Source organism: Orcinus orca, chromosome 3 (genome assembly GCF_937001465.1).
Source record: "Orcinus orca chromosome 3, mOrcOrc1.1, whole genome shotgun sequence".
Classification (NCBI taxonomy): Eukaryota; Metazoa; Chordata; class Mammalia; order Artiodactyla; family Delphinidae; genus Orcinus; species Orcinus orca.
The window spans coordinates 109,189,209-109,216,193 of record NC_064561.1 but is presented as its reverse complement, the minus strand read 5'-3'; the positions used below and the strand labels follow the sequence as shown (position 1 = coordinate 109,216,193).

General features: G+C 37.1%; 1 protein-coding gene across 14 annotated transcripts in view; it reads right to left on the bottom strand.

The window, feature by feature from the left end:
• The window catches only part of MCTP1 (multiple C2 and transmembrane domain containing 1), a 543,328-nt gene that overhangs the window by 75,931 nt on the left and 440,412 nt on the right, over positions 1-26,985 (bottom strand). For 10 of the 14 annotated variants that reach the window (XM_049708425.1, XM_049708419.1, XM_049708426.1 and 7 more), the window contains 2 exons: positions 23,027-23,146; positions 3,705-3,758 (listed from right to left, as the gene is read on the bottom strand). In XM_049708425.1, the coding sequence (XP_049564382.1) occupies positions 3,705-3,758; positions 23,027-23,146 (174 nt within the window). Of the gene's footprint in view, positions 1-3,704; positions 3,759-23,026; positions 23,147-26,985 lie in introns of those variants that run through there. The other 4 variants (XM_049708421.1, XM_049708429.1, XM_049708424.1 and 1 more) reach the window with 2 other exon arrangements.

The window sequence follows — 26,985 nt, the reverse complement described above, 5'->3', positions numbered from 1 at the left end:
AGCTACAAAACAAAAGCTAATCTTCATTAATTAGATGTCCAGATTATGCAGATTGACCACTGTATTATTATATGTAACATGGTGAAAAACACTATTATATGGTTTGTTGATAGTTCCACGTAGGTAATTTATCTAAGCCTTATTTATAAAGATATTGTATTAACCACAAAGGCAGGATTTGGTGTCAGGTAAAAAAATCAGATCAAACTGTGACTTTGTGGTTGATGGCTGAAAGAATGCTTTACAACAAAGGCAAATGAGAATGCAATATGATGTCTTTCTAACATTTAATTCAAGAAAAATTTCATCTCCAGCACAGCTTAACCTAGAGCTACTACATAATGCAGATATAAGTGAAAATATTAACAAGTCAATGATTTATAACTAAGACCCATGTTCTCTGCCTTTGTGAAAACCATGGAATTGGATTAAGAGAGAAGCCGCCTAATTTTAGATTTAAGCAAATGTGGACAATGGATTCTTAGAATAAAGGATAAGTCTGAGCATCACAAACCCTCACCTGATTAACGATTAGCTGTTTTAGTAAAAAGGAAGAACTTACGAAAAAATACTCATAGTCCATAACGCGGAAAAACTTCAAGATCTGGGAATCCAGGTAAATCATGACTTTGTTTTTATCAACTTTAACCAAGTCTTCCCAGGTGCTAAAGTCAGTACTAAAGAAAAGCTATTACAAAACTATTCTGTTAAGTAATTATCATCTTTGCTTCAACTTCTTATACCTGTGTCTATACATGCCATGTATGTAATTATGTTGAGGGAAAACACTCCAAGCTCAAAAGAAGTGAACAACTTCAGTTTCTGCTCACACGGACCTTGTCAAGTAGCCAATGACTTGTCCTTTCATTGTGAGTGACTAATATCAATGCTGGCTCTAAAGAAAGACACTTTTCATAATCGCCCAACAATCTGCTAAGTGAAAACATATGAATGGGCTTAGGCAAAGCCTGCCAGGGGTCTTTGCTGAATGGAAAACAGGTGCTCTCATTCTGTGCCACGTAATACCCCATTTACCCCCAAGTCCAAAGGTTACAGGACTAATAGCTGCCTTGTGGTAATCAGGGAAAGCCAAGACACTAGCCCTGGTGAAACATCTGGGACGTATTTTACATACTTGCAACATATGCTTCAGGTTCAATTAAAGTGAGGCTTTGGCACATTTATTAATCTTTTTTACTTTTATCCTATAAGAGGACCCACTGACCTGACCCCACTATTATACCATATGAGAAAACAGAGAAATAATGAGAGCTAGAGGTCAGTACCTGCTCGTATGGCAAAAAACACACTTGTTTTCTCATGAAACTCCATTACGCATGACTCTATACACAAACTTTAAATAGAGGAACCAATGAATTTTTTAAAGTAGGAAATTACCCTTCTCCCACTCAGACACATCTGATAGCCAAGACTTAGATTTACCACTGCGAGAGCCAGTCGAGAGACGGAAACTGGTAAATAGAAACTTGAAGGATCCTTTCATGTTTTCATTTCTTATATTAAAAACTTTGTATTTCCAGAATATAAGCTTTCCACTCTAAGATTCTTCCCTCTATGATGCAAGTCCCTAAAAGTCTATTGTAAATTATTACATTTGAAATTTTATTTTTGTTCAGATATGATTTTTATACTATCAATTGCGTTATGAGTGAAGAAAAGCAAAACCTTCTTATATATCACTCAAATAAAGGGCTGGATTTATGAAAATCAGCTCACAATCCTTTCATATGGAAAACACACTGTTTGTCGGCATCCTGTACAGAAGAATACAGTTAAATTCACACAGTCATTTAAGCGCTCGCTTTCAATCAACTTTGGTAACGAGACCTGAAAATACATTAGAACCAGGGTGTCGATCTCAGACAACCAAACACTGGATAACAACAGATGCCACTCCAGAGATCTGGGGTTGTTTCCACCCTGGCATGTTCTACTTGACATCTATGTTTTGGTGAACTGGTTAACCAGGTTGTGCTAACGTCTAACAATGTGCCACTCCTAACACCCTCTCTATTAAAAGATGACCAAAAAGGGAGATTAGTGGTATAGAATATCAACAAACTGGCTAAAAAAAATATAGGTTGACTTCAAGCAGGAGCACTGAAGTACTAGACTTCACCAAGGGTTTCCACTTATTAACATTTCTCGGGAAACGCCTGCTACCAGAATGGACCTTTAAGGTGGCTTTAATAATAAAGCAGCAACAAGCAAGGGAAAGTGGCCATAAATGGATGGCAGCTCAGCGTTTATCAGTAGAGAAATGATGATTCAGAGCTGGCATGTTGAGTTTAAATACAAGCTCTCTACAGCTCTACAACTGACCTTAACAATAAATCATATCATTTATTGCCAGAAGTGTATGCTCATGTTATTCAACATTAAAAACAAGCACATATGTGTTTTTGCAGAAAGGAGATTTTGTTACTTTATGTTTGATGATGTTGCTAATGACTAAATGATGTCCAGAAGAAAAATCTCACATAAAAACTCTATGAATTTAAAAATGTTTGAAATAGCAGTAGAAGGGAGAAAGTGTGTGTGCGTGTATGTTTCCGTTTTCCTTCCAGCATTGAATATGTCAGGAAAAAAATCATTTGGGAAGTTAACTAATCATTGTGAATTGTTTTGACATTTCCAATGCTTGCTTCCAGCACTCAAATTCTTATACTGGGATATAAGTGTACATCTCTACTGGAATCAAAGGTCAAGGGCATAAATTAAGATACACTGTTTTTCTCCTTTCTTTAAAAAATTTCAGTGCTTTACTATAGCAGAAGTCAGATAGATTCCATGAAGGTCAAAATCTGGTTTTATAGGCTGAACAATGTGGAAATAATGAATGATATTTTCACTCCCCCCTCAGTCACTCCCCCCCTCTATCGCACCCTAAGACTTTTTGGATTTTAGATCTAGAAGTGCCCAAAGATGATGATAAACCAGCATCACTAGCCTCCTTGCCATAGAAAGCTGTCCTTCCGACCTCAGCCACTGCTGCCGTGGTGCAAGGCCATTCTGATTCCTCCTTCCAGTTGTCCACTCTCCCCAGGGGACAACCAATCCAAGCAGTCCCAGAAACTAGCTGTTATTTACTGTGGCCACCAACCCCAAGCCAACCAGCAATCGAAACACGAGCCCCTCTGAACAGACTTTCCTGACCAAGGAGCCACGGCCCATTCCAAGTCTAAGCCAGGGCAGTGAGCACTGGGATTATTTAAATGCCCTCTGGAGCCCTCCGCACACGTGTTCTTTTGCTGAGCAATTCTTGGAAAATTACAGATGACAATATCCATGTTTGACACATGCAGGCTGCTATTTTTCTTCACTCCTCTCTTCCCCCCAAGTATAGCCTGATTTGTAATACTCAAGATAGGACAAATTTTTGCCCTTCAAAAACAGTTGTCACTGTCGTTATCTTCGTGAGAGCTATCAAGTTCCAGACAAGCTGAATTATTTTTTTTTGTTCCTGGCAGAAAAATATTTGACCCAGCTCTGGACAAAAGCGAAGACGATTTATAGCCCTCTCTCCCTCTTTGCAACATGCAGTGGCATTGTTAGGATGATAAACAGCACTGTCCAATTTTCTGGACTCAAACACTTCAACTCCTTTTTAACTGTCTGTGAAAACAGTGTCATGTCTACATTTCCCCATCCCCAGGTACCCAAGTGCTGGGAAAGATAATTACCTTGTCATCTTTGTCATCTTCTTCTTCCTCGTCCTCTAGCATGTCCTCCACTACCTGCAGACAGAAACAGAAGTCGTTTTCATGCTCTTAAAGGAGAGAATTTTGTTCTGTCATTTTGAACCTTTTAGAAGTGAAAACTTTATTAACATTTGAAACGGACGCACTGAGAGGGAATATCTGATCTAGAGACAGGGATTAGGAAAATGCTATGCCTTTAATTGATGAACACCAGGGACCTGAATCCCAGTCAGGGGAACCCTATTTGTGTGAAATGTTCTGTGACAATTTAAAGAATTGGAAATATGCATAAGGTAAACTAACACTCATTTGAAGGATGCTTTAAATCAGGAGATTTCTTTTTTTACCTACTCCACTGTCTATATTAATTAGGCACTTTAAATTTGGAGCTAGATGGCAGAAAAGAGCTCTGCTATTTCTAATTCACTTGTCACCAAACCCTAAGATAAAAATCTATGCCTGTTCGTGGATTCATGCTGGTGAGCTACGGCATAATGCTAACAATATCTTTCTGGGCTCCAATTTTAATTCTGACATATAGTGTCAACTCTTGACCATCTCTGAATGACTTGTTCATTTTGTGGATTACCTGAAACTCTAATTTTAATTCTCTGTGATTTTACACATGGATTATGTTATGAGAATGAACATTACTACTGAAAGAAAAGATGTATTCAATAATCAAATGTGTATATTATGTATATAGAACCAATGTAGATAGATATGTACGCATGTATTTTTCAATGGCTCCTGGTTAACCTACTTCAGCAGAATGGTATAGTCATTTTGGATTTGCCAAATAATTTCCCCTTGCCTGGATCAATATATAACTACAGGCATTACAAATGAGACCTCACCCCATTTCAGGTGTTTTATCATGTTTTTATACACACACACTCCATGGAATCCAAAAATTTAAAAACTCTGGGGGGAGCTCTTATTCAGGTAAGTGCTAACTTATAACTGTGTTTACTCCATTTGATATAATTTCTTGTGGTGCTTCTATTTTTTTATCCAGTATCTTTATCTCTGAATAAACTCGACAGAATCATGGTTATCAAATATTTTTAAACCTTTCTCCCAAAGCTCCTAACTTTAGAAGACAGAGATAGCTAGCTCTTCTTTCACGTGGCTTTAGGATAGAGACAGGAATATGCTATGAATGAAAACTTCAGTATCTAAGACTTACTAAACAAAGAGTTACATAAACTGAGATAATACGTCAGGACGCTCAGTTATCCTAATAATTTTTCTCAAAGTTTCTAAAAGCATTAACGGATTTAAAAGAAGAACCCAAACACAAACTTCTAGTTCTCACGAACTGATATATAACTAAAAGTATCTGACAAACTGGGAAATTGTTCTTAATTTAATGTCATACTTTAAATCTTCTATTAAGTGGTAGAATCTGGTGGTCTTTCATTTGGACACTCAGCATTTCAAAAGAATCAGAGTAGCTCAATGTTCTGTTTCCTTTATCGGGTTAGAGTTTACACTGATTTTGGGGACATATAAAGTAGTTCAGCCTCAGCAAGAAAGGACTCTTGACATTCTAACTATACTCAGATACTCCATAAGCATTTATTACAAATGCCCTTGACCGAGGCACACAGTACTACGGACTGTGGGAATAGAAAGATGAATAACACACAAATACTTAATCTATAGTCATGTCAGCCCACAAGAGACTTATAATCCAATAGAATTTAAATGGGGGCTATCAGATAGCCTTTCATGTTGACTTTTAACTTCCTGAAAATTTGAAGCATGCATATCATAAATATATAGACAACAATAGTGACAATGTATAACTGGGGTGCTGTATGCCAGACTATTCCAAACTGGGACCTTTGTGATGGAGGTTGAAATAGGAGAGGTAGTCACAATATTTCAGTACATTGTGTTGCATCAAAAGAATTCACCTAACACAGCAAGTAGCTAAACTAGAACTCAGACCCAGATTGTGGGATAGCACAGCCAGCTCTGAAACCCTGCCCAGTTCTAAAACCAAAAAAAAAAAAAAAAGGAAAAGCAAAACAAAAACATGTTTGACCTCTCACATGATTTTTTTAATGATCATACTTTTGTATCTCTTATGAAATGGTGTTATAAATTTTAGATTTATATTAAGTAATATTTTAAGGTTGTCATTATCTATTTTTAAAAAATAAAAATTATATATATTCCAGGTATACAATATGATTATTTGATATATATTAGATTAAGTAATTTTTTCCTAAAATTACTCATGTAGACTCATATACCAAATATGGAAAATGAAATGAATATTATACTTTTATTCTTATACATAAAAATCAAACAATATTTTAGGTGGTTATTGTAAAGAATGTATTATGTATCTCTCCTCTTCAGTACTTACCATCGTACTACAGTGCAAGGAAGGCAGAATGGTTTCAGATTGTGCCTAGCAGTTCATAATAAGTATTCAAGAAATATTTGTTGATAGACCGAACAGAAGAAAACCTCATCTATGCTTCATATCTTTGAACATGCATTTTGGTAGAGGGCCTATCATTTATCTCACAGAACTCAACTAGCTCACCTGCAAAGACATACCTCCTACTCAATGATGCAGATTAATGAATCAAATATTCAAACTGTGCCTGGCAATAGAAAGCATGGATATTTAACCGTTACTTTAAGATTTGGAGATCTCCACTATCTTTAAGTTAATTTTCAAAGATTCAAAATATTATTGAACCATGAAAAAACCAAGAAGTTAATTTATGCATTTCACAAATCAGTTGCAGATCTTATGTTCAAGAAGGACTCCAAAGGTCTACAGAATCAGGCTCTTCATTTGCAAAACCCAAACTGTTCCCACCCTGCACAAGTGGGTTATTGGCTACGCACAACTGCCCCACAAATGCGCAGCCAGAATCACCCAAACACAACTATTTGCTTTTACATTTGGCAGAAAAGTCAGCGAGAGGCCTTTGTGTTGTGTTGTAGCACCCGAGTGAGGGCTTTTCCCCTCCTCCAGTGACTTTTTAATGCTACAACATAAACATCTACAAGTGAGGATTTATAATACAGATGGTTTCCTAGCGATGCCTTTAAGCTGCTTCAGAATGTATCCCACTGTTACAGTTTGCTCAGATGAAGCTTAAGGTGCCTTGGAAAATGGAGATGATAATAGCACCTTCCCCACAGTGTTGATTAGGGGTCCAATGAGACAATGTGTTTAAAGTGTTCAGCACAGTTCCTGTACCGAAGTACTAAAAAATGTGAGCTACTAATAAAAGTAGAAATAACATCAATTTAATAATATTTAAACATTAATTTTTGGAAATTAAATGATATATATATATTTTTTCCTGGGCAAAATATTCAGGGTTCTGAATGACATACACAATTCTGGTTGTTTCACTGACACTAAGGAACATATAAAGGGGCACAGGTAGAGTGGTGGATAAAGATTCCCAATTAAAATGATAATGGTTTCACAACTAATTTTCAGGCTTTAAGGGTCCAATGAAATGGATGGCTTTAAAGGCAACAGTGTCTCAGAAGCTGGACTGTGCTCTAAGACATAAGCCCTGGACAAATGCAATGAATACAGAAACTGCAAACTGAGCTTTTAAAAACAAACTGTATATATCACTGAAGTGCATTTAAGGATTGCACAAAATTGCAACCTTTCCCAGAGAACTCAAGTAACACCTGCTATTTAGAAAGACTGCTGGAGTTTAACACTTAACTAAGGAAACAAATAAAATAAAGGAGTCCCAGTCTCAAATTCCAGCTCTTTCCTCTTCAAATAAAACCAAATAAGGACTACATAGTTTTGTTTTCAAGTATACAAAGTCCAGTTGCCCAAACATTTGTCAGCAATAATTTAATAACAACACATCTGTAGGATTTCCTTGAGGAAAAAAAAAAATGAAGAGCGACAAAAATGCATGTGTTAGAAAAGATACATTTTTACAAAGTTGGGGTTTTTTTCCTCTTTTTGTACGGGAGAATATCTCAGATTGGCCCTAGAATTCTTTTTCCAAATTATGCTTTCTGATACCTTGCTTGAAAGCAAGTAGTATTAATCAAACAAAAGAAGGGCACTAGGGAAATCAGAAAGATGTAATGCAAGCAGTTAAAAGTGACATGACCTTCTGTAATGTCGCCCGTCACAGACTTATATGCCACACACTGGAGGAAGGTCTTGAAAGAAACTGATTCTTGGTACTATTCCTTGAATGTAATACTAATGAAGATGACATTTGAAAAAACACACGTAGACAGCCCCAAATGCAGCGTTCCAGCTACATTACAGCCAAAGAATAAGCAGATAACACTATTTTTAGAAGCATAATATTTCTTCTTTCATAGTCCACATTTGCTGAACATTCGTCATTAACATATACAATAGAATATGTAGCTGTATATTTTAAAAATCCATTATCAAAATGGAGCAAAACTGCATCTGAAGAATCTGTATGTTTTATACAGTTGTATAGGAGGTCTATTAAAATTATGACTTTTAATTATAATTTGATACAACTAAATGCTTTATGATTTGCAAGGAAATAAAATTTTATTTGGCTGAAAATGTTAAAAATGATGCTGGTAATCTGAACAAAAATATGACAATATGTTTAGAATTACTGCACTAGACAAAGATGTATAAGGGAGGGGACCAACAGGATGCAGAAAAGGCAGACCAAAACAGTAAAAGGATGAGGAAAAGTAGATTCAGGTAAACTTCACTATTAAAATCATCACGGGACAGTGGATACTGAGTCCTGCTTTTTAATACTAATTTAGGGTGCATGTTTGAAAGCTAAAATGACAAAAGGGGGTTAAAAGTTTCATAAATAATTCTTAAAACACTTTGTATTATGATTTTCCCAGGGCTAAAGTCTTCCACTTATTTATATGTCTTTAAACAAAAAGGGAAAAATCTTGGTTATGTTACCTTTGTAAGATAAGTATTGAGTACCACAAAGCCAAAAACCCTGGAAAGCCAGCGCTGACACAAACCAGTTTCTTTTATATGTTTACTTTTTCCCTCAGAAATAATCTTTGAATTAAATGGATGTTTTTCTATGTTCAGAATGAATAGTTGCACAATTCAAATTGCTTTACTCAAAACGGTCTATAAAAAAGCAACACATTTAAATTAAAGAAGAAATCACTGCTGTCCAGATGTGCAACTGCAATGTTAAAAAATTAAAGAAAGAAAACTGTCACAAAAGAAAGAAGTTTCATATTTAATTTTATATTCATAGAACATCCAAATGTGTACAGATGCTTATATTTGGATACATTACAAACTAAATGCTTATTTCCACTCTAGAGATATGGAGGAATTTGGGTAGAGCAGTTTGCTTCCACATGGTCTGGAGTTCATTTATACCATTTTGTGTGTACATAAACCAAGCAGAACAGGCATTTGTGTGCCAATGGATGTATTACATGTACAAGTATCATATGAAATTATTGAAAGTCTATGAATTGAGAAGATGCATATAACCAACCACTCAGATTATTTCGGATCACTTAAAAGCACTGGAGGTTGGGCTGAAGACTTTTGTGGTCAATAAGATCATTATAGGTGCGCCTGTGCTGTCATTTTCACCACAGGACACCTGCACCTCTCAAGATTTTTGAGAAGGAACTTTTGCAAAATGAATGGCGCAATTAACCTGTACGTATAATTTACTCCACATCTGAAAGAATAATAAAACCCATAAACAGGCCTGGAATACACTGTTTAGTCTATCTCAAAAGCAACTGCATGTATGATGGCTGCTTAGTCTGATTCACGCTATTAAGAATTTGACCTTGGAGTATTTCAGCTACAGTAGTCATCAAGATAACTGAACCACTAGATGTAATAATAATTAGTGTGATAGGCTTGCCAGTAAGGCTGAATATATTGCAATACAAAAGAAGGCAGACTAAAAAGAAAAGCATTATTACTTACTGCTAAAAGACTTCCGGATTTTTACAGAGACACTCAAATACAATTATTTCTTCTTGCAGAATGCGTTTCCTTGGCTCATTCTGGGAAGTGCCATGTTATAATTTAGTCTGATTCTTAATAGGAAACGTGGCTTTAATGTGGCTATCAGATGACTTTTGATGCATGCCACTGATTACATACGGCCTGAATTCTGCATCATCAACAACAGCATTCTTATTTGCAGTATAATATGCTTTGCTGTAAGGTGCAAGGACAGTAAATTTACTTTACTGGCCAAGAGTATGTAACCTTTTAGTCTTTGTCAGCTTAATACGCAGAAAAACCCTTCCATTAAGAAAGGCTAAATACAATATAAATTCTATAATCAGTATAAGCATCTTAAATGAATTTCTTTTCATATTTCCTTCTCAGTATTCTTAAATGTTCATTTTTATACTTAAACAAAGCACTGTGAACAGAATTCTAGTGTTTATTTGAACTATGTCTCCATCTAAAGGCTTCACAATGTATTGTATTTTCGCTTGTAGGGAAAATTCTAATCTTGGCATCTTTACAATATTGCATGCTAATTTGATTGAGCAGGGAAAAAATAGGTCAACTATTAACTTGCAATGTGCTTTTTAAAAACTAATGCTTTCTTGAAGCAATATTATTTTTCGGGTTAAAAATTATACAAAAGGCCAAAAAATTGAATTGTTTAATGTGCTTTGCAAATGAAATCGAAAGATAACTAGACTTACCACTAATCTATTTTATAAAATTTAATATTTTCAAAGCAAAACATTTTTGTTCATTAATAATAAACAGATTTCAAATAAAAAAGAAAATTATATGCTTTAGCCTCTCTCTGTAAAACCAAGTTTCCATTGCAGAAGCACAAATTTGTAACAAAAAAGGGCACAATTTTAAATGTCTCAGGTTTTAAAAACAACCTTAGGAATTTTTTTTAAGTGTCTAATAAAGAGTCCACGTTACCGATTTAAAAAATTTTCTGCAAAGCAGCAGGAGGGAGCTGCTATGATCTCCAGTCTTTTCCAGTCTTCTCAGAAATGTTCTTCACTCTAACCCCATCAGATATGTTTGGGAGCATTAGAGTTGTAATAGGCAAGAAGTTCTTTTCAGGTAAATGTATAGTTTAGCAGATATAATAAAGGTAAATGGTACACTTCGGGAAGATTAGGTACTTTTAAAGAATAGAATTTGAAAACAAAAAAACACTAATCTTGGAGATTAATATGAGCAAACTTTTGAACCATATTGCTCTGTTAGGTTTGATGTACTTTTTACAAAAATTCACTGCTACTGCCTATTTTAGGCAATGTAATTGGGAGTAGTAGAGGGGGTGAGAAGAATAGGTGGACATGTGAAGAGAAAAATATTCTGATGCTAATTTGATTTTTCTTCTTCTTTTTTTTCCCTTGTGCCTAGAATATTTTGAGGCCTGAGAACATTATGTCAGAAAGTTTAACTTTAAAAATGGAGCAGATTTTGAATGTCAAAAAATCATAGAAAACTTCAGTTTTTTCCTTGTATTTCTTTTCTATAAATAATAATGATAAAATATTTTTTTACCTTTTTTGTAAAGAATAATCACCTCCCAAAAGACAGCCTATGTGGGTTTAGACCTACATTGGAACTGGAAAGAATGTGTGTGGTGAATGGTGAATTGTAGCACAAAAGCCTGCATGAAAAGGATGTTCAGGAAACCTCACACAAAACCTCTGTATCCATTTTATCATGAGCTTCCCACAATATAACACAAGAGCTCTATATTCTAGGAAAAGCTTGCCTGGTCCACTTATCATTTCAGCTTTACGTAGTGTACTGTGTGATTGCTAAATTAGTGCATAATGTATTTATAATATTTATAGTTCCAACATTTAGTCAAATAACCTTTATGTAAGATTTATGTTGATTTTTTAAAAATTTCTCATTTAATGGCAAATTATGAGGAGCAAGTTTCATAAAGATAATTCTCCATTTAAATTCATCAGTCCATTAAATATTAAAATTATGTTTCTGATGCAATTGAGAACAAATTTGTCCAGCTTCGGTGATTATTTGCACTCATAAAAATTAGGCTTGATTAATAAAATTTAAATGCTTGATTAAGTTGACATTTTTATGTTCCATTCTGATTTATTAAAATTAGTCCCTGTGCCCAGGCCTGGCATGCTAGTAGGTTTACCTTTCTCCTTCTCTTAGTCAACACCCAGAGTGAAGCTGTTAGGAAAGAGTATTTTGCTATGGACTCAGTGATGGTCTCAGGGAAGGAAATGCCCTGTTCTCTGCTCATGGTGCTGCTGGCCTTTGTCTTTATGTCCTGTGCATGGTGGAGATTTGTATTACGATCATCAAGAAAAACGTTTCTTCCAAATATCTATGGATATGATCTGTAAAATGGCATACATTTTGGGTATTTCTATAAATTTCAGTTTTCAAGAAGCTTTAATCCGTAGAGGATCGTTCAAATTTCTTTGTCAGCTTTTTTTGTTGATAAAAATGTAGTTTTCATTTTGTGGGACTTCCATATGTATAGCAGGGGGATTACAGACACAGGAAATCTTTCTGTGGCAATTTTACTATCTTTGTCTACAAGTTCAAAACCAAGAAGGACTAATGGCCATGGAAAACCACTCTCTTCAATAGTTCTTACAAGTGAACTGTTTAAGAGAGGTGGTTACTGCTACTATGTTTAGACACCCATTTTACCCCCACTGGTTTGCCCTGTTTTATACATAATCAGGTGCCTAATTATCATTTACTGAGCACTCACTATATGCTTAACACAGTGTGCTGTCTCTTTAATCCTCACAAGACCTCAACAAGGGTAGGTATTATCCCCATTTTACTGGTGAGGAAACTGAGGCTTAGGGAAATGAATAAATTCATACAGCTAACAAGTAGAAGGTCTGAAATTTAATGCCAGGTCTTTGTAATTTCAAAGTTTGGACTCTTAACCTCTACCAACTGTAAAGTGGTAGTGGCAACACTCATTTTTAAGATGTTTCTGCTGTTGCCCATGGGAGTGTAACATATCTGGAAACTTTGTTTAGGTGAACTGTCTCTCATTTAAGCATGTTACCAGAATATTGTTATTGTTTAAAAAATAAGTGATATGGTATCATGACTATTTTCGTTTTCTTGAATGATGAAATAAATTCAATAATACATGAAAGAAAATGCCCTTGAAGGCATATTTTAGTTTGGTTACCTGCACATACTACTCCAGTTCCATGTACAGAAAGGCTTTAAAATTACATGTTCTTAATAAATTTAACTCATGGAACACTAAAAAACATGAATAAAAAACTCTCAGGTTTATTGGACTCCCAACAATGGTTCTGATTTATAAACTTCTTCCACAAGCAGATAAAGACATATCACTTGGTTTCTATTTTTAGTTTGTTAATTGAAGTCTTGCCATTTCTTGTCCCCTTTCTGGACTAGGGACAGTAAGTCTCCACAAATATTGTATGAAACCTCCAGCTAACACCACCCCACCACCCGGGGCATGATGCAAACTAGTCCTGGGATCACGAGTCGGCCAGAAGGTGCTTCTGTTGGTCCTACATGCTATCTCCCTCACCATAATGTGTCAAGGAGTTTTGGCTATCTACCAAGAGGAGGGTGTAAAATCATTTAGAAAGAACCACCAGATCATCACTAGAAATAGGTGGGAAAACACATCCACCCTGAGAAATGAGACCCAAACCGTGGATATCCCTTTTTCTCCTCTCCTAAGTCCCACTCTTCAATGACAGAAATGACAAAATTGTGGAGGCAGACCTTTTGGAAAGGGAACAGAAATAATAAAACCATTTGGTTGACAAATGGGTAGATGCTTGGGTTGGACACTTTGGAAAACCATTGAGATGGTGAATTCTTTGGATCCATGGGAGACTTTGAGGAGAGTTTAGGAAGTTGGTTTTCAAATGAGTTCCTGGGGATCCAGGAGTCAATTGGGGTTCAAATAAGAGAAATTCAGCCATTTATGGGGGCAAGATCTTCAGGTTTCCTTCAAGGCTGCCAAGACAATTCATTTGGTGGAAAAAGAGCTGGGTTTCAGGGCAGAAATCCTCTATAGGAATGAAGAATATCTCTTTACCTTGTTACATTCTCATATGTATCTTTGGGGAATCTGAGCAAGGTGGGAGCGATTCAGGAAGATGGTGAGGGCTGCGGTATGAGAGTAACTATAAGCGTCCTCTGCAGCAACTACCACTAACTTTAAATTCTAAGTATCTCTCCTGAGTCTGCCTTCTAGACAGGCGGCTCTTTAGTATATTGACTTTTAAAAATAGAACTGTTTTCCTTTACATCTTTCTCTATGTGAACTGACATGTCACGTACAGGTAACACTCATCTTCCCATCTGAAGTTGAGCTGCAGTTTGAGAATAGAGCAAAAAGATAGACAATACACTGAAGTATTAAAGGCAAACATGGAGTTACTGAGTGAAGGGACAGATGGAAGGGTGGAATAGAGCTGTGGCCACAGATAGGTAGACCCTCTTTCTTTATATACGCAGCACACGCACACATATCTGGGATGATCTAAATGTTTTTTGGCCACACGCTCTGCATTTCCTATATAGACCTCCATCACTGCACCTATTATACCCACGTATTCCACTTAGTTGTTTGTTTCCCTCACTAGACCACAAACTGTCATGGGCAAGGACCAGGTCTTTTTTTCTCTCCTTCTTTTCTCTCTCTCTCCCTTTCTTTTATTTGTATTGAAGTATAATAGATTTACTGGGACCAGGTCTTAATCATCTTTGGACAACAGCTAGCACAGTGCCTGCAAACGTTCAATACATTTTTGTTGAATGAACATTAGACAATTTTTGATGTGGAAAAAGAATCAGATTAACATACTTAGTATTCATTCATTAAACATTTTTTGAGCAACTACTGTGCTGCTATATCTGAGACATCTTGTTCTGTGCTGGGATTAGATACACAGATGGAAGATACAGTTAGAACAGTCTGGGGCAGGTGAAGAAGACCCCCAGTGAACTTTTTATTATAATACAGCTAGGGGGATATGGGAACTGAGAGGGGAGGGTTCACTTAAGCTCTTGGAGTATATGATGGTAGAGATGGGTTGGTAGGCGTAGGGGTGGGTGAGAATGGGCAGGAAGTCAGAGATGGCTCTCCAGGAGAAATGATGAAGATAACTGGTGGTTACCCAGGCATATAGATATAAAATATTAAAACCTTAATGGGTGGCAAGTCAGTATTGACTACCAAAAATATTCAAAATGCATACACTCTGACCCAGAAATTCCCCTTCAAGGACTTTATCAAAAGACATTACCGACAACCTGCTCAGAGATCTGTTTAGGATGTTTCTTTGCAACATTCTTTGAGATGGCATAAACACTGGAAACAAACATTTCTAAAATGAGTGTTTAATTGAGAAAAAATAAAGTATTCATATGGTGGAAATTATTCAGTCATTAAAAAGCATGTTGTTTCCCAGTAATTTGAGGGCAACTCAAAGTAGGTATGCTAACAGTACCTTTAATGTGATCCAATTTTCGTAAAAAATAAAATATATATGACAAGCAAGAACTACACCGTACATTTGCAAACATATTTTTTTTTTTAAGAAAAGAGTAAAAGCTATAGAGAGAGTGTATTGACTATTTGGGAAACTACAAATACACTCGGCTCCAGATACTGCTGCTGCCGCCATAGCTGTCCCAGCCACCCTGGGTCCTCCTCTGTCAAGACTATGTCAAAACCCCATCCCTCAAAGCTCCCCTTCCTCCATGGCAGAAGACCACTACTTGACCTCCTCCTCCACTGCGGGGCCTTGACCTGCACACGCCTAGGCTCCCATCTGCTCATCAACACCCACAGGGTCTCCTCCAAGGTCACGGTGCAGCTCATCCCAGAGCAAGGTGCCCCAGGAGAGCCAGGCCCTCGCAAGGGAGTGTGCCCACCTCTTTGTGGGCAGGCCTTCTGAGCTCAACCCCTTCGATGTTTGGCACCTGCAGCAAGGACTTCAAGCGCTCCAGCCACCTGTCCTGGCACAGTGCCACACATTGTGCCGGATGGCCCGCTGCACATCTGTTCTGGTGCCCATGCGGCTTCCAGGCGCAGCACGAGCACCTCCACTAAGTTCAAGGCCAGGCCTGCACTGCCCTTCCCTGGGCCACCACGTCTGTCCCACACAGCACCACCTACACAAACTCACTGCCAGTGCAGAGGTTACTGCCTTATCCTAGACCTCAGTTTCCCCAAATATACAAAGAGAGAAGCATCATTGCTTCCTTCTTTGCTTTCTGTTGTGTTATGTGGACCAAGTCTTTGCCCACCCTGGGCCTATGGAATGGGTGCATTGGAGGAGAGGCAGAGAACACAGGCCTGGGAACCAGCTGGACGTGGGTTCCAGTCCCACTGTGCTGTGTGAGCCTTTGCAAGTGGCATAAGCTCTCTGAGCTTTGTTTTCCTGCTCTCCCAAGTGGTGAATGGTTGCTTTCTGGGTGAAAGAGATGACAAAAGAGAATGGGGCACTGTCTGGTTCATTTCTGTACCTCCCCCCTTCTGCCCACCATCTCCACCTTTTGCTCATTAAACATTCCATTCTCAAAACCAAAAAACACACAAACGAACAATCCTGCTGGAATACAGGGGAGATAAAGCTGAAGCTATATGGTTTGGGTGGGGCATACACATGAGGAATCTTCTATGCCATGCTCGAAGATATTGCGGAAAGACAAAAGTAGCAGGGGGAAAAAAATCAGCATTTTGTTTCAGAACTATCACCTTCCTACTAGTGTTGAGGTAAGAATACAAGCTGTGATTTGGGGGAAAGTTGCCAGAAAAATACAAGACATCCAGTTAAATTGGAATTTAGATAAATAATGAATATTATTTTTATATAAATATCTCCTGTTGTTTATCTGAAATCCCAATTTAACTGGGCATCTGTATTTTTCCTTGCTAAATCTGGCAACCCTAAACTGGGAACAAATTCAGAGGGCTTCAGGGGTTGGACCTCGAGGAAAATTTGCAACGCAGAAGGCCTTGGTCACCTGAGAGAGAGGGAATGTAGCATGGTGGTGGGAGTGGGGCACTTGAGGAGAGTGGAAAAAATGTGGAAGTCCTGTTGGGGTATGTCCAGAGCCTGATGAGGTGATGGTCATCAGTGTACAGGGCACCAGTCTGTAGACTGAGTAATAATCTGGCACATCTAAGTGGTTGAACAGATTTGAGAGGGTCACAAGGGATGAAATTTTCTACTGACATCTGATTGGTTGCTGGTTTCTACCTCTTTATGCTTGTGATCGTGTTGGAAAAATAAAGGTCTGGTTCTTTTCACGGTCTTCCTCACATTTTTGCAAGCTGGTGACCTTCTTAAAAATTTGAGAAAATTTGTTGAAATAAGCAGGAAAAAGAAAAGAGTGATCATCAATTTTTAGATGTGTTTACAGGCTGTATGACTCAGTGCTGCTTCTGTTAAGAGCAAGTACATGGTCTTTTTTGGTACTGAGATGCAAACTCAGGAGGCTCTGATCTACGCTACTTTCTGTGAACGATAAAGCCCTTATTAAAGTGTCAGGAGTCTGACCACGCGTCAAAAGTGCTTTTCGCATGGAGTCCGCTCCTCTCAGCTCAGCTTTGGCCAGTCTTTCCAGATCCTGTTAGGAATATTTCACCTACTCAATAGTCTACTTATTCAAATATTCCACCAGGACGACTTCTTTGGAACTGACAGTACTGGCTGAGAAAATAATAAATGAGTTTGATTTACAGGAAATCAGGTCAAACAAACAGATGTTTCTTTGGTGGATGATCCTAAATTGTCCAATCAACAGCATTTTTTTTTTTTTTTTTTTTGCGGTACGCGGGCCTCTCGCTGTTGTGGCCTCTCCCGTTGCGGAGCACAGGCTCCGGACGCGCAGGCTCAGCGGCCATGGCTCACGGGCCTAGCCACTCCGTGGCACGTGGGATCTTCCCGGACCGGGGCACGAACCCGTGTCCCCTGCATCGGCAGGCGGACTCTCAACCTCTGTGCCACCAGGGAAGTCCTCCAATCAACAGCATTTATGGTGGCAAAGGAAATTCTCTCCTTACAAGCTTTATTTCTAGACATCAACGTTCTGGGCCTAAGTGGAATAGTCCCAACAACAACAAATATGGTCAGTGCTCTTCTAAAGGGGAAAAGAAGCATGGAGGGCTTTGCCATGGGAGGGAACTAACAAAACATTTCAGTATTTCCTAAAGTATTTTAGCAGACAGATTTGGGCTCAATTGGTATCACAGTGAGAGCATGAGTCAGAGAATGATTTCATTGATCTAGCCTACTCTTCAGTCTTTTAATGCCTCCATTGATTAGGCAACTAAGATTGTTAAGTGGGAGGCATATCATGACAGTAAAAGTGAATGCTCTTTTAAAATGTAATTAAAAAGCACTGCTTGAAGAATTTTTGAATGTCAAAGATATTCAAAGATTTTCTTCACTAATGTGAAGGATTTTTAGCTTTGATTTACTCTTCCATGCTCACCTGGGTGGATGGAAGGTAGTCCTCCCGGTCATGAATGTTGTTTGAAATGAACGGGGTCACCTGGGATCAAACAGGTGATCAGTACCCATTCTTGAGAGGTCACCAGGTACCTCACAGGAAGGAATCTGGGGATACCTGGGATTCCAGGTAAGGCTCCAAACAGTTAGAAAGTGGATCCCTTGGTAAAGGCATGCCCAAACGTGTACCACAGAAATACCCTGAGGCTTCAGAATGGGGCAGAGCTGGGTTTGCACCCCACTCACTCTATGGAGTTTGTTATTCATCATTCTCTTTGATTCTGAATTTCCTCTTTTGTAAAATGAGGATAAAACCATTTAGAATCATTTACTTGATATAATTATTATGAAGTAAAGCGGAAACTAACACAGCACTGTAAAGCAATTATACTCCAGTAAAGATGTTAAAAATAATAATTTAAAAAAATTATTATGAAGAATTAAAGGAGACTATGTCTGTAAAAGGCTTAGCAGGATACCTGATACATTCAAGTTGCTCCATTTTCCTGAATGAGAGGTGAGGAGGACATGGGGGTGGAGTGGGGAAAATGAGGGTTTTCCAACAATCTGTTTGCTTAAAGATAGAGTTAGTACTACTGACCATTCTGAAGCTTAAAGGAGAAATGTGCTCAAAAGGTACCCAGGGAGACCTGGGATGGACCAAAATATAGCCTCAAGAGGAAATGTAGTTGAGTGGTGTGATAAGGAGTGCAAACTTCAGAAAGACTGACAGATTCTAACACCCACTCTGCCACTTTCTAACTAACTGTGCGCCTTTGGAACCATTTAACCTCTCTACCCTGTTTCCCTGTATGTGAAGTAGTAATGATGATACCTGTCTCAGTGAGTATAATAGAGCTCTGGTTTCTTTGGCCAACCTGTTTCTTTCATCCTCTGAGATTTGATTTCCTCTCTCTCAAGGAAGGGCTCTTGTAGCCATGCTTCTTCCACGTATGTTCCCTTCCTTGTCACAGAGAAGAGAACAGGCGGTCACCTGATTTAGGAGGCCCTAACACATGGGCTGGGCTGACACAATCATCTTCTCTCTCCTGGGGGAAAACTAAATGACATGATAAAAGAAAGTGCTTAACACAGTGCCCAGGGTGTAATGAGGATTCGAAAATTTTTAACTCCAAAGTAAAGATCACTTCCTGGCATCTACTCTTACAAAATCTCAGTTTATAGTAACTGTAATGTGGATAGTTGGTACGAGCCCAATGGGCAGTGCAGGGGTGATTTTCCCCTGGTTCTGGAGTGACGGCTTAAACCAAGAGAAGTATGACATTCATGCCACAGACATTTCTGAATGAAGTTTGTATTAAACAGTTTTCTCTGGAAAAGTCTAACAATTCTTATGCTATAAATTTTAATGTCATGGTCCAAGTAGAGATAGATTTAGATCTAGAATTGCTTATTTTTAACAAGTCTGACTGAGAAACAGCAGAGGTGAAATACCATTGCTAACCACACCTCTTTCTCATGTGCATCTCTAAGTCTACAGCATTAGACTCAGGAACGGCTGTTCCCTTATCCTGTCCTCAACGGGTTCAGCTCATTATATGCAGCAAAACTTACTTGGCAAGGATTACATCTCATTTTTTCCATTAAACTAGAACAGGCACCATGGTGGGGAAAAGGTTGGGGGTTTCAGTTCCTGTGATCTTTAAGTCTCCAAAAAGGAAATGGTCTCCTTAATAAACAATAAGCAGACAAAGAAATCCTTTCCTATTTTAGTATTAATCTCAACCATCCACCAATATTTCGAAGACAGAATTTTTACCCAACTATGTACTTTTTATCTTTTACAGTATTTATTTCCTTTTCTCTTATAACTTCTTATGCCATGGAAATATTATTTTCTTTTTTCTTTTGCTACACAAACCTGAAGTTTATTTTGATTTGTTTTTCTTTTATAATTTTCATCCTAATTGAATCTCCTCAGCTGAATAATGTACAGATGATTTTTTGTGTGCGACAGAATATCCACCGCCCTCCCATGCCCCCTGTTTTTCCTGAAACAGAAAGTTTCCTGATTTGGAATCAGCCAATGGTGTGATTAATGCTCTTCAGAGATTCCCTAAAGTTTTCACACATGCTGAAAAATTCTGCATTGTTTTGGGGACACCAATAAGGACTTAGGGCAAAGTACCATTCTTCCAGGGCTATCTACTACGCGGTAGATAAGTAGTCAGGCACAGCATAGCAACCCCTCCAAACACTTCTCTTAATTTACATATATGTGCTTGTGAATATATGTGTGTGTGTGTGTGTGTGTGTGTGCAATCTATAACCAGCAAAGTATAACCCAGGTTTCTTTTCAAAAGGAGCAACCATTTCAAATGCACAGCTGGGTATGGCAGAAAACACGTAATTAGACAAATTGGATTTAAGAGTTACGTAAGGTCTCAGCTGAGCCAGTGAATGAGAAGCTGAATGAAGCGTTGTGATTGCTGCTCTGGTGCCTGGAAAGAACAGAATATGTGGATATGTGTGTTTTGGGCAAATAAAAGGCAATCACTGGGAGTTATGGGGTGTAGTTGGCATTCCAAGAAAGTTAGACTGTAGCATGTTTCACAGTGGCCTGTGTTGGAGAACAAAATATTGTCCATGGCTAAAAGGGGGATTCAGTCAGAGATACGCCCACAAGGAAGGATTTGTAAGTACTATATCAGAGTTATATTTTGGGGGGAAAAGGGCAGTAGAAAAATTTACATAATATGTTAACTTTTCAATAGGCTTATAAAAATTCTCAGAGAATTTTAAGTACAAGGGGATACATTATATATTATTATGTTTCCTCTAAAAGTGGACCTTTCCAGCCAAGGCAGGTATATTCTGAAGAAAATAATAAGCAAAGTCTATAGTTTCAGAATTTTTACTAAGAATACTCAAACCAATGACTAAATATTGAAGATAAGCCCCCTCATAGGATTAAGAACCTGAAACTAAATTACCACTTTTTGGCAAACATTCTTATTTGCAGATTTGTCTCAAGGCAACTGAATGAAAAGTAGAGTTTTGTGGGATGAATTGGGAGATTGGGATTGACATATATACACTAATATGTATAAAACAGATAACTAATAAGAACCTGCTGTATAAAAAATAAATAAATTAAATTAAATTTTTTTTTAAAAAGTAGATTTTCTTCTCTCTCGACAACCTCCTGGAAATAAATGGGACAAAAAGGACTTGGCTCAGAGAGTCCTATCTTCTTAAAGAAAACATCCTGGATTAATTGAAAAAAGTGCCTGTTAGTCCCCACGACACCAAGGCTTATGGCATTTGGGGCTTGTCTGTCAGTGTGCAAGTTAAATATATATCCATAAATCCTTGCCAATAATAATAACAATGCCTTGTCTGTTGATGCTGCCTAACCATTAAAATCTCTAATAGCAATCGCATGTTTGGTTTGATAAACTTTACAAAAAAATGTCTGAACACCTCTAATTTGCAAAACACGTGCTAGAGACGGTGGCAAGTACAGAGATGAACAGTTCCCTACCTCAAATTTATAATCTCATAAGAGAGACAGAAATATATCAAATAATATAGGGAAATAAACGTGGTGCGTTGTTGGCAACCTTGCCATGGTACTTGGTGGTTGTGCACCTGGATTTTTCTTTTATTTTGATGATAAAGAAAATTATTTTGAAGAAGTCTATTTTGCTTGTGTAACCATTTAAAGGATATTTTGCTTGAGTTATTTAAAAAGAAAATTCTTTTATGTCATATGTATATGTGCAATCATTATGATGTTATTATAACAAAGTATTATATACTACTACTAAACTTATGGTCAAATAACTCTGTTTCCTGCGTCATTATGGGCACGATAGTTGGCCAAAGTCCTGATTATCAATCAAATGGAGGCCCTTAATGGCAAAAAAAAAAATCAGTGTAATCTGATGTGGACAAATACTTGCCAAAGAGATCCTTATGTGTGACAAACCCTTAAATTATTCTCAACAGCTGTCTACAGAATTATAAAATTGCAAATGTTCTATGTGCGTAAGACATTCCCCCCCCATTTATTTACATATGGGAAAGTTTTTCAAGCTGTATGTTTGCTAGGGGCGTAGCGACTGAGATAGCCTAAGGGGAATGAAGACTGGTGGGAGAATAACAAACGTGATTATAATGTGGTTAGCTTCTGCTTCTCAGTCTAAAACTCTTTGAGAGAGAAAAGGTTGTTTCACACATTCGAAAAACTTTCAAAAATGCCGAGAGGGCAAGTGAGTGCAATATAACTTTCCTTAGGTTAATTGAAAGCTCTTGATCCATGAGCCAGTATCCTGATACACCCCTGACACAGAGAAGGGTATTTGGTATTGTTCAGTGAATGAACACTGAATTAAGGTACTTGATGCACTTTTCTAGGCCAACAACCATCAAGTCTTCCTTCCCTCCAATGACAGACCACAGAGAACTGTCTTAAATAAAATACATTCGTTTGGTCTGACCACAGATAATTTTGTGATATTATGTCTTAACTCAGGATTCATTAAGACATAAAAACAAGTAAGGAGCATAAAAGAAATAATCATTTGGAATAACCGACTTATACCTAAAAATCGTAACTCATTCTTTGGTGTGCTCTCAATTTTAGTTCCTACCAAAATGAGTAATGCTAGAAATAGGTGAATACTTTCTATTGTGTTAGGACCAAAGAGTTGTTAGTTTTGAACTGATAAAACTTTCCTCCAAACTTGAGTATTTACAGACAGAATTTCTGGTTTGCAAAACCGAATTCAATGTTGATCTTGATGGAGAGACTAGGAATAAGAACAAAAACACATGCAAATGAGAAAGTAGAGACTTACTGTATCTCGTTGCCTGTTATCTTTCCCTGATATTATCAAGAAGTAGTTCCATGTCAATAGTAACAACAAAACCATTGGTATCATGTAGAGCTCAAAGTTCCAGACAACAAAGAGAAAGAGCTGGAGGAGAGAGAAGGAAGAAGAAAAAGATGAGTCAACTCTGAATTTCATTAAATGGACTCTCTTATCCATACTGCACTTCAAAAAAGCACACAATTAAATGCTTCAGAACAGAAAGATTTGTCTTGAAAACAAAAACTTGAGAACTTGTTAGGCATTTTTCTAAAAGCACAACCGACCCCTGGAAAGTCACTAAGATTTTTACTTTGTTTAATTTCTATGAAGGAAAAACTGATATCACTACATTGTCAACGAGGCAATTTTAATTTTTCTCCTCCAGTGAAATTATTGTTAGGTTGGACAAAATAAAGTTTTAAAAAAGAAAGGCAGCAAAATGAGCTTCGCTACATTGTCAGAAATAACTGGCCTATCTGCCTTAATGATACAGGATGAATCACCATTTAATATCAGAAACTATTTTTAAATCTCACTTGGATAATACAATGTAACAAGCATAATAGGCAGATGAAAATACCAAGTCTACACCAGAGAGCTCCCAAGATTTCACATTATGAATAATAGAACTGCTACCAACAAGTGTAAAAAATTCAGCCTTGCCATAGAAATCAAACAGCTATTAAAACAATGGAGTAACTTTGTCAAAGGAAAATTTTAAATGTCTACCTTTATTATCTTTTAAAACTACCTACTTCTCTAAGTATATAAATGATTTTTAAAATTGTATGAGGAATGTAGGTTTAAGAACTCACCTAGGCTGGCAGAAGGAACCATTTTAAGAGCATCTGCATCATAAAATAACCAGCAATGGTTATAAACTGTGACTCATCCCCATTCCCACCAGCCTCTTATAACCCTGCACAGATCATCTAAATTCTCTGGGTCTGTGGCCCCTGCTGCCAAATTAAGGTAATTTAAGTCAGATGGTAGTTAAGAGCCAGATTCCACCCTTGGTGCTAACTAGTCCTATAACCTCTGGCATGGTATATATCCTCCCTTTAGTTTCTTCTTCTGTAAAATGGGGATGATAAGAGTATCCACCTGAGAGGTGGCTGTGACAATTAAACAGTTGAAATGTGTTAAGGATTTAACACGCTGCTTGGTACTCAGTAAGTGCTCAAAAAAAGTATTGTGCAAATGATATCAATACATTACAAAATTGAGAAAGTTAACTATTTATTAACTAAGGTCCTCAGGTAGTACATATTCTAATACTGAAAACTAGAAAGTCATCTGCCTGCTAAGCTTTAGCTGAACCAAAGTATAATTGAGAATTTGAGCCAGCTGGTTGGGGTCATGCAAACATCCTGCCTTTGACAGATCAGAAGGGTTAGGAGCAGTGCCCTAAGAACACTCACATCAGGCACAGCAGCATGGGCTGTTTGCAGCCTTCTTAACAAACCTCAGCCAAGCCCACAGCCTATTCAAATTGCAGAGAAAATGAACCTGTATGGAGTGGTAGAGGGACCCCTGGCCCACGGGCCAGAAGACTGGTTCTGGGCCTTAGAAAATCACTCTCCCTCAGTGTTTTCATTTCTCAACATAGATCTGTAGATCTGGTCTCCTCTAACATCCTTTCTCTAATATTTAAAATGACTTCATGATGTTACTGTACCATCAGGGATTTTTTTTAATGTGATATTAAATTTTGAAGACTGTATATTTTACTGAATTCTTTGATATTCATAACCCACATGGACACCAAAAAGCATAAATAATGGTTTAGTAACCCAAGAAATGAATTTTGTACAGAATTACATGGTAACCATAGATTCAAGTTCCTGAATAAGAAAAATCTCAAATATGTTAATGCGTGGAACATGAGCCATATCTTCTCTTTCACCAGAAAAGTATAAAGATTTCTAGAAAAGGAAAATATTTCTGTTTAATTTTTGAAATATATACAATATATTTAAAGATGATACAAATTATAACCGATGGCTATGATTATTCTATTAAAGTATATTTAAAAGATATATTTTTTTATTCAGGAAGTGATTTAAGGCAAATTTGATAGACATCAACATATATAAAAGAGAAAATTATTTTTTGCTAGAATCCATATTAATTCTTTACATATTTATTTGTAAAATTTTGACAATCATTAAAATATAAGCTCTTTAAAGGAAGGGATTTTTTTTTTTCTTTTTGCTCACTGTTCTATCCCCAGAGCATAGAGTGGTGCTTGGGGCATAGTAGGTGCTCAATAAATATATATTTGCTGAATTAATGAATAAATGGATACTGGGTTCCCAAGTCATTTAACATAAGTCTACTTAATTATTTGCATTAGTAAAAGTCCTATAGAGCCACTATTTAAAACCAAGTGACATCTGGAAAATGTATTCAGAATTACAACCTGTGATAGCACTAATGAATTTCTCCCTGAGGCACATAAGGTAGAAGAAGTACCTTAGTACTTCTAGAAAAATTGTCTATCCATTCTGGCTATGCAGTCATGAACCATCTTTCCTCTTAGACCTTCCTATATAGTTGCCTTTTCCAAGAATATTCACTTGACTCAGTGTATTCTGGTCTCATGGATGGGACTCAGATTACTCCATTGCTAAATATCACCAATTGTAATGATTTTTAACCTATTGAACAAATATATTCCTCCTTGTAATGGCCACTCATTGGTGTTAAGAGTCCTGGTGTTACCCAGAGTGAATTTCTTGTTCCTTTATGTATTAGTGTTAGTTGTAGGCCAGGTATTGCACCAAATAAACTTTTCATATGATAATTCTGCAAGTAATCAATCCACCTATCATGTCTTTTTCTTCTCTAGGTTCAACAACACTAGTTGCTTAAAGTACCAGTTACAAGGTATGGTTTCTGGACACTTCTCCATTGTGGACATCCTCTTACCACATCCAAATCAATATATCAATAGCTTTCTTAAAATATAGCACTCAAAAGTGACAGAACACTTCTTATGAATACATATGGTCTTAATATGCCCTAACAACATGAACACCAGAACACAGGATGGGAAAAGATATAGAAGAGAGAGACAAAGAAAGAAACTGCATTAGCTTTATGAATTCTCATAGTGGAAAAATAGTCTCCTTCCCCATTATGTGCTCTTTAAGAATCTAATATTTGGATAACTAAGTAAAAGCCCTTGCTCTTGAAAATATCTTTAAAAAACAAACAAACAAGAGAGCTTTGAATAAACTCTAAATACAAAAGCATTTATTTTTCTTCTCAAAATTTAATTGAAGATTTCAAAAGGTCAAAAAAGAAACAGCATGATATATTCTTGCCTACTTTGTTGTAAATTAATTGACCATATGTGCATGAGCCTATTTATGGGCTCTCTAATCTGTTCCATTAATCTAGGTGTCTGTTTTTATGCCAATACCATACTGTTTTGGTTACTATAGCTTTGTAGTTTAGTTTGAAATCAGGGAGCATGATGCCTCCAGCTTTGCTCTTCTTTCTCAAGATTGCTTTGGCTATTGGTGTCTTTTGTGGTTTCATACAAATTTTAGGATTGCTTATTGCTGTGAAAAATATTGTTGGAATTTTGATAGGGATTGCATTGAATTTGTACATGGCTGTGGGTAATATGGACATTTTAATAATAGTAATTCTTTCAATCTGTGAGCAAGGAATACGTTTCCATTTACTTTTGTCTTCAATTTCTTTCATCACTGTCGTGTAGTTTTTAGTGTATAGGTATTTCACTTTCTTGGTTAAATTTATTACTAAGTATTTTATTCTTTTTGATGCAACTGTAAGTGGGATTGTTTTCTTAATGTCTCTTTCTGATAGTACATTGTTAGTGTATAGAAATGCAATAGATTTTAGTATGTTGACTTTGTATCCTGCAACTTTACTGAATTCATTTATTAGTTCTAATAGTTTTTTGGTGGAGT